Source organism: Staurois parvus, unplaced genomic scaffold, assembly GCF_062004578.1.
Source record: "Staurois parvus isolate SC_StPar_1 unplaced genomic scaffold, SC_StPar_1.0 ptg000020l, whole genome shotgun sequence".
NCBI lineage: Eukaryota > Metazoa > Chordata > Amphibia > Anura > Ranidae > Staurois > Staurois parvus.
Window position 1 is genome coordinate 8,216,198 of NW_028317816.1, and position 12,154 is coordinate 8,228,351.

The following is a 12,154-nucleotide window of genomic DNA, read 5'->3' on the forward strand; positions in this document are numbered from 1 at the left end:
ATTTTTGGTGACATACTCCCAAAGCGAAATCATGTCTAAAGTGATGAAGACCCTGCTACTTTCCTCATTAGAACCCTGCAAGTACAGCAGCTGATTGATAATTATAAATTCACTCCCATACAGATTCTTTCTGCACATTGACACGGGAATGTTTTTATCCAAAAAAGTGGAGTTACTCTTAAAAACTCAAAACTTTACAATGAACCAGGTCTTCAAAAGTTAAAGTGGAGGTACTCTTTTGGAGACCTGGTTCATTGTAAAGTTTTGTGCATTGAGATTTTCAGTGAACATGTGCAGGCATGCTGGGTATGCTATACTGTATCTCATACAATACTGTAGACTTCTTCTAATTTGACCACAGGGAGTTCATGTGCACTGCAACACACGTTTATGAGCTTTTCTGCGTATATTTTTCAGCAGCCCCTGAACTCTCCCTAATGTTTTCCTATATGTCCATGTGCATGTCGTTTACAGGCAGTTGAGTTTACAGTCGTTTTTTTAAACACAACAAACTTGCGTTCAGGAGTAGATTTTATCAGCATTTCAAATGCTTGTAACTGAGGTTAACTGCGTTTATAAGCGTTTGGAAATTTTTAACTCTTTCATTTCCAGATGCTGTCCAGAGCCTTTTTTCATCATGAAAAATGCATGCACAGCATTTTCCCGGTACTCAAATGGACCTGGCACAGCACACTTTGAGGTTTCGCATGAAAGAAAATATGTTAGACACTGCTGCAATAATTTCTGCACAGAAATGAGCTGGAACACATCCAAACACCACAAAAAAAAAAGACAGCTAAACAGACATTTTTTTAACCTACGTTTTACAGCTGTCAGTTTCCATCGTTCAGAAGTGTTTTCCAAACATCCTGTGTACAAGGGGCCGAAGAGTTACTAAAGCAGAGGGATGGTAGTTCTGGGTAATGTTTGCTGTGTACCGTAATCGCAACGTTACTGAGGCTTTTCAACAGTGCTGCTTTACCACCTTTCCATTAGAAATGTTAAAAGCCATTAATGTTACTCTCTCAAAGTCAGGGAAAAAGCCAATATCCCCTCAAAATTTCAGTCCAATTTAATTGTTTAAGACAGATTTAAATCTATATGTGAAGAACATAGTCAATATAAGTTCTTAGTAAATGCTTTTGTTGACTATAGATGATCAAGTGGGATTTGTAGCTGGGCGCTAGGCACCAGATGCCACTAGACAAATTGCCAATATGCTGTGTTATACAGAAACTCACATACTTCTTTATATCTGGCCATAGATGCATAGAAGGCCTTCGGTAGGATACATTGGAGATATGTGTCCAAGGTCTTGAATAGATTTGGTTTCCAAGGCACCATCTTGTCTGCCATATTGGCTTTATACACCTCTCCTTCAGCTCAAGTTTTCACAGAATGCATGTCATCACAGGGCCCTTTTATAACTAATGGAACAAGCTAAGGGTGTCCATTGTCACCTTTTAATATTTGTTTTAGTAATGGAACCTCTAGCAGAACAAAAACAGGAATTAATCTGATATTTAAGGTTTTTTAATCCCTAGCAGAACACAGAAAGTTACTCCTTTTTGCTGATGATACTATCCTATCCCTTACAGATCCATTTCTTTTGCTGCTTAGTGTCCAGGGGCAGACTGACCATTTGGAAACTCAGGCACTGCCCAAGGGCCCAGGGTCAGTAGGGGGCCCCATAAGATGCCCCTGGTACCTTTTTCATAGGCTTTTTTGCGTTAGGGCAAGGACACAGGGGCCCCATGATCCCCTATTGCCCGGGGGCCCCATGAATTGTCAGTCCGCCCCTGTTTGTGTCCATAAACTGTTAATGGTGGTCAATGAAGTGTTTTATGAGAAGATAAATGGAACCACCGTCTGATTAATATTTGCCCCTTCAAAAGGTTACTTGAAAATATGCAGTACCAAACGAAAGCACACTAACAGAGGTATTTGCGTATTGGTGACAGCACACATTGCCACATCTACTGCTGCAACATGCCTTCTGATTATTATTATTATTAAGATTATACAGGATTTATTTAGCACCAACATTTTGCTCAGCGTTTTACAATATAAAACGGGAGACAATACAGCAACAATACAGTTCAATACAAGAGGGTTTGCTCCTTGGAGCTTACAATCCAAGAGGGAGGGGCTCATGGTACAAAAGGTAATAACTGGCGGATGGACTGGTAGGAGGAATAAAAGATTCCATTATTAGCTGAGGGCAGGATCGGGTTCCCTGTAGAGATAGGTTTTCAGAGATCGCCTAAAAGTGAGCAGAGTAGGCGATAGTCTGATAAATTGGGGTAGAGTGTTCCAGAGGATGGGGGAAGCTCTGGAGAAGTCCTGGAGACGAGGATAAGAGGAGGAGACAAGGGAGCTACAGAGCAGGAGGTTGTGCGAGAAGCAGAGAGTACAGTTTGGAATGTTCTGATTGTTTGCTGTATGCTCTATTAGCATATTAAGCTCCATAGAACAGTTTGTTCCTAGCTACAACATGAAGGGTTGGTAGAGTTTATTTACAGCTGTACAATAAAATTCATTATCTGTGTACTCAATTTTGTATGTTCCCTCTGCTAACCACAAGGTTAATATTGTGTGTTGGAAGTGGATTATCGCCATAGTCCGCATACGCTAAAATTGGTTCCTGACTTATTAATGGCTTTGGCAATGTTGTGTCATGAATATGTTACTCATTCTATCGCAAATACAGTTAAAGTTACAATCCATGAACTCTAGACAAAGCTGTTTCTTTTTCTTCCCCCTAAAAATAAAAAATTGTGCCTGGCTGTAAGGAAGGTTCAGTGTCCTTGCCCACAGTAGAGCAAACATAGAAAGAGAAGTGTGTAAAGCACCGTCCTTATGGCAACAATAATATCCCTGTGAGCTTTTAAATTGTATCTGTGGTTAAAGGATAAGTTCACTTCTTGGAGCATTCTACACCCAGATTTAGGGTGTACCATGTAATCTGCTCCAGACCTGCCCCCCCCCCTTCCCAAATGATTAGACATTTGTTCGTTTTTCAAAAAATTTCACTCGTATTCGATGGCCACATGAAGATCAGCCGATGCTGCGGCCCACTAATCGTGTGAAATTTGAAAGAAATTTCTTAGTTGCAATTTTTGAAAGAAAATTAATTCAGAATTGACCCATGTATGGCCTGCATTAGCCATTAAGATTTGTTATTATACACCTGATCGAAGCATGGACTCCACTAGACCTCTGTAGGTATGCTGTGGTATCTGTCAGTAAGCCGTCAGTAACAAATCCTTTAACTCCTGTGAGTTGCAAGGTAGGCCTCCATGGATCAGACTTTTTCTTCCAGCACATCCCACAGATGCTCAATTGGATTGAGATCTGGAGAATTTGGAAGCCAAGTCAATGACTTGAACTCCTTGTTTTCCTTAAACCATATTTGACTTAATCACACAAGGCCACCTTCATCCATTGTTTTGTGGTCCAGCTCTGATGCTCACAAGTTCATTGTAGGTGCTTTTGGCTGTGGACTGGGTCAGCATGGGCAACTTGACCGGTCTGCAGCTACGCAGGCCCTTACAGTACAAACTGTGATGCACTCTGTGTTCTGACACCTGTCAGAACCAGCACAAACTTTTTTCAGCAGTTTGGCCTACAGTAGCTCTTCTATTGGATCAGACTTGTATTGATGAGCCTTGGCCACCGATGATCCTGTCACAGGTGAAGGGATAAAGTGAATTTCATGTTAGTACTATTTTTCTAATATTTAGTTAGAGTATCTATTTAACCACTTTCCGACCGCCCTATAGCAGACGTACCACTACAGGGCGGCACGGCTGTGCAAAATCAGAATGCATAGCAGAGCAATACAAACCAGCATGCTTACACCGTAAAACGCACACAGACAACATAGTAAAACAGCACACAGTTAACCCTTTGCCCACATGTTAACTCCTTCCTGACCAGTGTCATTAGTACAGTGTCAGTGCTTTTTATTAGCACTGATCACTGTATTAGTGTCACTGGGGATGTCAGTGGCAGTTAGTCAGTCGCCCCCCCAGTGTCAGAATGCCTGCCGAAGTCCCGCTATAAGTTGCTGATCAAGTTTCAAGAAAATGTGATTTCTGAGAAATGAAACTTCATTATCAGCTAGTTTTGTTTCCATTATGTATGTGGTTGTTAACCTGTGATTGGCTACACCTCAGCCACCTCCCTATGTTTACTATATAACTATATACTCCCACTTTATTAGTTACACCTTGCTAGTGCCAAGAAAATATCTCCACACTATTACACCACCACCACCACCAGCCTGAACCATTGATACAAGGCAGGATGGATCCATGCTTTTATTTTGTTTACGCCAAATTCCGACCCTTTCATCTGAATGTCGCAGCAACCTGTCTGCCCATTCTCCTCTGACATCAACAAGGCATTTTCATCCACACAACTGCCACTCACTGGATATTTTCTGTTTTTCAGACCATTCTCTGTAAACCCTAGAGATATTTGTGCATGAAGATCTCAGTAGATCAGCAGTTTTTTTAAATAATCAGACCAACCTGTCAGGCACCAGCAGCCATGCCACTTTCAAAGGCACTGAATTCTCAGTTTGAACTTCAGCAAGTCGTCTTCACCACATCTAGATGCCTAAATGCATTAAGCTGGCATGTGATTGGCTGATTAGCAATTTGTATTGCCAAGCAATTGAACAGATGTACCTAATAAAGTGGCCGATGTTTGTATATGTGTGTGTGTGTGTGTATATATATATATATATATATATATATATATATATATATATATATATATATATATATAATAAAAATATCTAAGGTGCTGAATCAAGTTTGATACTGAGTGACACAATGCATGCTTGTGTTCTGTGTCTTCTCGTATCCCAAGCTCAAGAAAGTGATCTGATTCAGCAGAAAAGAAACAAAAGTCATGGCAGATTTAAGCCCTGGGGTATTATGAAAGTGACCCAACAGCCAGTTTCTAGTTTTCCTTCCACTTTTGGTAGGTCCTGACCACTGCAGATGGGGAAATATCCCACAGCTCATATCGCTCATATCTTTATGCTTGCTATTACCTAATTTAACCCACCCACTTTTCAATGCCATTTTAGGGTGATAATCAATGTTATTCACTTTACCTGTCATTGGTCATGTTATGGCAGAACAGTGTATATTCATTTCCAGATTGAATTTCAGTTATTTCTATCCTACTCCTATTAATCTGAAAGATCTTGAAGTTCGTTAACTTTATGCAGAATCGCAAGCAAATGCAGTCACTGTTTGGGTATTTTGACAGCTGGAGTGCAGGCTGTCAAAATAAAATAGTCACAACAGGAGATGTGTCCATCTGCACTACATAGCATGGATGGAGGAATCGGTTTGTTTATTCTGCAGGGTGAAAAAATAAAAACGTGGTGTATGGTCAGCTTAAGGTTACAGCAGCCAGAATCTGGAGCAGCTGTGCATGGCAACCACTCCGCTTCTGTCTTTTATTTACAAAGCTTAAGGCTACATTTGCATGGGCAACTATCCATGGTGCGAATGGATGTTTTTGCCACCTGTGAATGTCTAGCTGCAGCCACCAAGCCCATACACTTTAATGACATGTCGGCAGCGGCCTCAACTATCTGTGGCTGTTCACACAGCCAGCAATTACCTGTGGTGATCGCTGCTGGACGCACACTTGTCATTTAAGGGTATGGATTTGGTGGCTGCAGCTAGCCACTCTCAGCAGATTCTTACTGCTGCCATTGCACTGCGGCTAGCCACCCCTGTAAATGTAGCCTAACCGAACAAGCTGGAGTTAGAAGTTGATTAGTTACTATGTAAAGCTGCTTCAGTTGATTTCCTCTACTTGTAGGCCCCATTCACATGTGGCGTTTTGGGATCTCAGGCAGAATCACTGCAATTCTGCCTGCGATCTCAAATCGCCCTTCAACAGTGGCAAAACGCACCATTCATGTTCCAGTTCCATTCATTTTCAATGACACCTAACTAATGTGGTGTTCTTCCTCTGTCGTTGTGCTGCAATCGTGCAAAGCCTGTTGCCCAAAAAAGGAGCAGGAGCAACAGTCTTCACGTGATACAGTTTGACGAGATTGCAGCATGATTTATCGCACGACAATTGCAACAGAAGCACCCCGTGTTTAGGTGCCATTAAAAATGAATGGCACCCGAACACACATACTGCGTTGTGCTACTATTGCAGTGCTATTTGAGATCGCAGGCAGAATTGCAGCAATTCTGAGATCCCAAAACGCCAGATGTGAACGAGGCCTCAGTTACATTCGCCTAGTATCTGTTAAAGTTTACCTTGAATTAATAGTTTTGCCGTTTTCATTTATGTTTTTAACAGATGCCAGAATTTCAAAAGAAAACAGTCCATATAAAGGACCCAGCAAAAGTGGAAGAAATAATATGTGGACTAATAAAAGGAGGTGCCACTAGGCTTCAGGTATGCATTGCTACAAACTTTAGGTGATTCTTGGAATGCCTTCTAGATGACTTGTCTTCTTACCAAAGTTATCATGAGAGTTGCAAACTATTGGATGCTGCTGACTGGATTTTTTATTTTTGTTTATTTCAATTGCCTTATTGCACTAGTGTAAAACAGAAGTAGAATCACAAGACTACTTTGATTTATGATAGATCTTTTTCAGCCTTTTAGCAGAAAATGGTAAGAATAAAGCATGTAATGTGTTTTTTTTTTTCAGATCATAACAGATTTTGATATGACCTTGAGCCGATTTTCCCATAATGGAAAGAGATGTCCCACATGCCATAGTAAGTACTGCACATTTCATCTCATCCATGCAGTGACTATACAATAAAATATGGGCTGTAAATATATTTGCAATACATTTTAATAAACTTAGTAAATCAAGGCCATGTTGCACGTAAAAAAGTTGTCTTAAAAAGGACCTTAAACAAAAGCACACTATTGGTAAAACAGCCAGTAAACAGACAAATCACTGTATAAAAACACTGTATAAATAGTTCATATAATGTCTGGTAACGTGAACGGGAATCCTGTATTCATCTAGAATTTGGTGCTTGTGCAGTCAAAAATTAGAAGAATGTGCACTCACCAGAGCGCATAATGAAATGCGCATTTGTGTGTAAATATCCTGATGTCATCAAGGTCATCCAGGTTTGGACAGGAATGAAATGAAACCCCTCACTGTGTAGGCCTGGGTCCTGAAGCATCTGGTGTGTACTGGAAGGATACTGGAGGTTCCTTTTAAGGGATGGACAGGGCAGCTCACCAAGGTGTATAGGGCTCCCTCTCTGGGTCCTGGGTATCTGCAAAGCAATCCTTCCCAGGGGAGTTAAAGCAGAGAGAACTCCATAGTGTAGTAAGATTATTTTATTGGTGAAAACAGCATCCAGATAAAAGCAAGTATCCAGGTGAAATAATAAGCATCTGTGTAACTTGCACTAACCGTCCTGGTATAAAGATGGCCGCCGGAGCTCTCCAGGAAAATGGCGCCTGCTGAATATGCATGTGCCATTGCCTATATAAATCAACGGCGCACGGCTTGGCGTTATTGATGTTTCCCCCAGACGACGTGCGTTTTGCACGAAACATGTAGGAGGAGCCAATAACGCCATGACGTCACGTACCCAGGACCCAGAGAGGGAGCCCTATACACCTTGGTGAGCTGCCCTGTCCATTCCTTAAAGGGACCTCCGGTATCCTTCCAGTACACACCAGATGCTTCAGGACCCAGGCCTACACAGTGAGGGGTTTCATTTCATTCCTGTCCTGACCTGGATGACCTTGATGACATCAGGATATTTACGCACAAATGCGCATTTCATTATGCGCTCTGGTGAGTGCGCATTCTTCTCATTTTTGACTGCACAAGCACCAAGTTCTAGATGAATACAGAATTCCCGTTCACGTTACCAGTCATTATATGAACTATTTATACAGTGTTTTTATACAGTGATTTTTTTCTTGTACTTATTTATAGCGCTGCACGTTATCATATTTTGTCTGTTTGAGGTTTATTGGTTACTTTAGTGCGTAGTAGCTTTTAGTGCGCTCGCAATTATTTATTATTAGTAAACAGACAAATGCTGAGCTTAGCTGGGAATCTGCTCAGCGAACTTGTTGCTCCAAAAATGCTCCAAAAAGTTGCTGGTTTGTGCTAGCTGCTGAGACCTATTCAGTATAGTGTTTTTAATTGGTCCTAATGCTACCACTTGATTGTACAGAGGTGTGGAAATTTTTTAAAAACTGCTTGTCCAGGGACTAAATCGGTGCCCCAATCTACTTGTCTAGATAAAAAAAATTAATTTGAACCAAAACCGTATTTAAATTGGAGGTGATTTTAAAAATGTCTGGGGCTTTTAAAATCAAAAGGGGCTTTATGGCAACTTAAACGTGTAATAATTTTAACATTGCGCTGTTTATCTCCTCCTCCCCTCCCTGCCTGTCTCCAGCACCGCACCTGGGGACTAGTAGGAATGGGAGAGACCTTTCAGTGTAATGAGCGCTGATTGGGTGCTCGTCAGGAAAGGGGAGTGTCGGGCTTATCCTTTATCCAGAGCTGTTTGCGTTTTTTGCACACGCTTAGACCTGAAGATTACACAAACCCCCCAAACATTATATATTTTCTGAAAGCAGAGACCATAGAGAATAAAATAGTGGCAGTTCCAATTTTTTATGTTGCATGATATTACCATAAAATTTTAATAAAACATACAAGCAAGTTAATTTTAGGGCACAAAAAAGCAATAAATTACCCTATTTTTTTGTAAAATATAAAAGATGAGGTTACGTAGAGTAAATAGATATCCAACTTGTCAAACCTTAAATTTGTGTGCGCTTGTGACATTGCGGCAAACTTCAGTACCCTGTATTTTCTATAGGTGACACTTTTCTAGCCCCTTATAGGTCATCAATATAATGTTACGGAGGAGGTCTCATGCTAGAATTATTTCTTTCAGTTTCATTCATTGTTTTCATGCGTAGGCGCCCCATCGTGTGCTATTACATTTGTACGTGTGTGTATATGTGGGGGGGCCTTATTTTTTTTGGGGGGGGGTGTTATGTGCTTGGGTGTAACTTTACAATTAAAGAAAACAAAATAACTTTTATTTTTTTTAAACTTTATTGTTTTTTTCATCACATAGGGGACAAAGTCCCCTATGTGATGATTTTTGATGACAAGTTCTCTTTATTGAGACATCCAGGGTCTAAAACACCCTGGATGTCTCCCTGAATGTAATGCAGTGAACATTGCATTGCATTACATTCTTTCCAAACCTCGATGGCCAGGAAATCTTTGAATAGGGACCCAGAAGTGACATCATAACGTCACTTCCGGATCAGGACAAGAAGGGGAGGGGAGCAGATGTCTCCGTCTCCTCCCTTCCCTCCAGCCAATGGCGGTGAGCCGGTCCCAGGCCCGCAGATGGGCAACCAGAGCCAGGGAGACAGTGGGTGGTTCATGCAGGGGGGGAACGGAGGCTGGCACTGTGTGGAAGCAATCGATGGCAGCGCTGCCACCCGAATACTTCCACCTGACAGGTGAGCCCTGCTTCTTGCCTGTAGCTGGGCTGAAGGATAAAAAAAACTACCTGCCTGGCGCCCGGAACTACATGACCCGGGTGTAAGGCGATACAAATTCAACATCCCTGTAATGTATTCTGTTAAAGTAAGCTGTTTAATAACACAGTAAGTAGGCCCCTCCTTTGCCACCACTAAAAGTTGTATTCTTTCCACTGACCACCAATTTAAATGGCATTTTCCTATTCCTATTAATCACCATTGAACTGGCTTTAGTTGCAACGATTTCTAAAGTAGTGCATGCACTACTTTTGTTGCGATTTGCATAGACATCGGTGTCAGATGTCTTGCAAATTGCAAAGAAATTGGCAGGTCACCCACTTTTGATCGGTCATATTGGTGCGGTTCCGACTTGGTCGTAGACGCACGGATTTCTAAAGTAGTGCATGCACTACTTGTGTTGCGATTTGCATAGACATCTGTGTCAGATGTCTTGCAAATTGCAATAAAATTGGCTTTGATGTGACCAGGGGGTTAGAGCTGTCATATCGGTGTGGTTCCGACTTGGTCGGAGTTGCACCGATTTCTAAAGTAGTACATGCACTACTTTTGTTGCGATTTGCATACACATCTGTGTTAGAAGTCTTGCAAATTGCAATGAAATCGGCAGGTCACCCGATTTTTAAATCGTGCAACTTCACTGTAAGTCACACAATTTCAAAATCGGCTTTGATGTGACCGGGGGTAAAGGAAAAGTTCACCTTTCCTAACATGCTACATGTTACACCCATATTCATGGTGTAACATGTTACGAAAAGGACCAGTCCCCACTCCCCCTCGATCCCCTGTTGTGACAGCTAGTGGGGGCTTTTTTCCCCTCCCTTGCTGTCACAATTTAAAAAAAACTATTCACAGTATTCTGTGAATGAGAAACTATGAGTTCCGACACCTTTTGCTGCTGTCAGCTTGTAGGTCTTAATGTTCTACCACGCTGCAGTTGACTGCTGTGGTAGTTCATTGATTCTTCCTGTCAGTGCGTACCTGCTTGCCTGTATGAGCACACAGATACACTGACAGGTCTGCAGGAGTCCTGCGTGGCACCAGTGATCTGCTGATCGTTAGTGCAATGCTTTCAGACTACCAAGACAAAAAATAGTAAATGCAGTTTTTTTTACCTGCAAAAAAAGTGCCTTTTTAAATATTTTTTGTTAAAATTGAACTTATCCTTTTAACATATCGTAAATTGTCATGTAAATATACTGATATAAGGTTACTTTACTCCTGCTGATAGTAGAAAACTGTGTGGCTAGTAGCTATACAGGAAAAAGTCACCTCTTTGTCCCTACGGTCCCTAGGCACAGGTCCCAATAGGCAAAACTGCGTTTGATCTTCAAACTACTCCCAAGAACAGATCTATTACAATGCAATCATTGTAATAGATCTAGTCTTGGGAATAGTTTAGAGATCAAACACAGTTTACTGTTACTTGTTTTCAGTATTAAAATCTCTGCGCAGAAAAGCACTTTACTGACACTAAAAACTACACCCACAGTGGCAGGACGGGTCAAATGGGCAGGGTAAGGTGAGGGGCTTACAGGTTACATGGAGAAAGCATTGGTGCTATTAGGTGTGTGGGGGGGGGGGGGGGTCAAAAAGTTTGGAAAAAAAAAAAAGATCCATTCTTTGCGCCCATTCATAAGTATTGATCTCTCTTCTGCCCCTGTAAATAGTGCTCAGTAAAATGACCGTGATCACATGGTGCCCAGCCCCTCGGATCGGCTGGGTACAGTGTCTCTCAGAGTAATTTAACAGCTGGGTACACAGTGATCACCTAGAGCAGGCATCACTAAATGTGGATCGAATCACTATCCCAGCCAGACCCATCCAGTCCCACCATCTAGGAGCCTTTTCTTCCCCTAGCCGTCTTGCGGTCATCCTCACAGAGCTGACAGCGGGAGACAGGACAGTTCTGGATGGAGAGTGGGAGCTGCCTGAGTTTAACAAGCAGGTGATTGGTTGCTAGGATGAAGGGCAGTCTTAGCAACAAGTCGCTGTCTGTGTAAGGTAGGAGTGTGTGTGTGTGTGTGTGGGGGGGGGGGGGGTGGCAAAGTTAAAGGGGCTAAGAACATTAGAGTGAAGAGGGGTTGATGTGAAAAGGAGGCAAGCACTGAATGGGGGGGGGGGGGGACTGAGGACTAAATGTGAGATGGGGGGGCTTAGAACAGTAATGTTGGGGGACTGAGGACAGTAATGTGGGGGGAGGACATTAAAATTAAAGTGGAGGAGTTGAGAATTGAAATGTGGGGAGGGCTGAGAGCATTAAAGTGTGTGTGCGTGTGTGTGGTGGGGGGGCTGAGGACAGTAATGTGGGGGGCTAAGGTCTGCAGTGTGTGGGGACTGAGGACATTAAAGCAGGGGGGAGCTCAGAACTGTAATGTGGGGCCGCAGACAGTAATGCTGGGGCAGCTGAGGACATTAAAGTGGGGTGGGGGGGGGGGCTAAGGACAGTAATGTGGGGGGATGATGTATAAAGGAAGTGTGAAAGGGGTGGAGGGGGGTGATGTAAAGGGGGAACTGAGGACACTCATCAAGAAGGGATCTTGCTGTGAATGAGGAGGGGACTGTGATGTGCAGTGGGGATTGAGGA

General features: G+C 42.3%; 1 protein-coding gene across 2 annotated transcripts in view; it reads left to right on the plus strand.

Annotated features, from left to right (window-relative positions):
* The window catches only part of NT5C3A (5'-nucleotidase, cytosolic IIIA), an 81,418-nt gene that overhangs the window by 49,211 nt on the left and 20,053 nt on the right, over nucleotides 1–12,154 (plus strand). For both annotated transcript variants that reach the window (XM_089687211.1, XM_089687215.1), the window contains exons 2-3: nucleotides 6,346–6,444; nucleotides 6,704–6,773. In XM_089687211.1, the coding sequence (XP_089543337.1) occupies nucleotides 6,346–6,444; nucleotides 6,704–6,773 (169 nt within the window). The remainder of the gene's footprint in view (nucleotides 1–6,345; nucleotides 6,445–6,703; nucleotides 6,774–12,154) is intronic.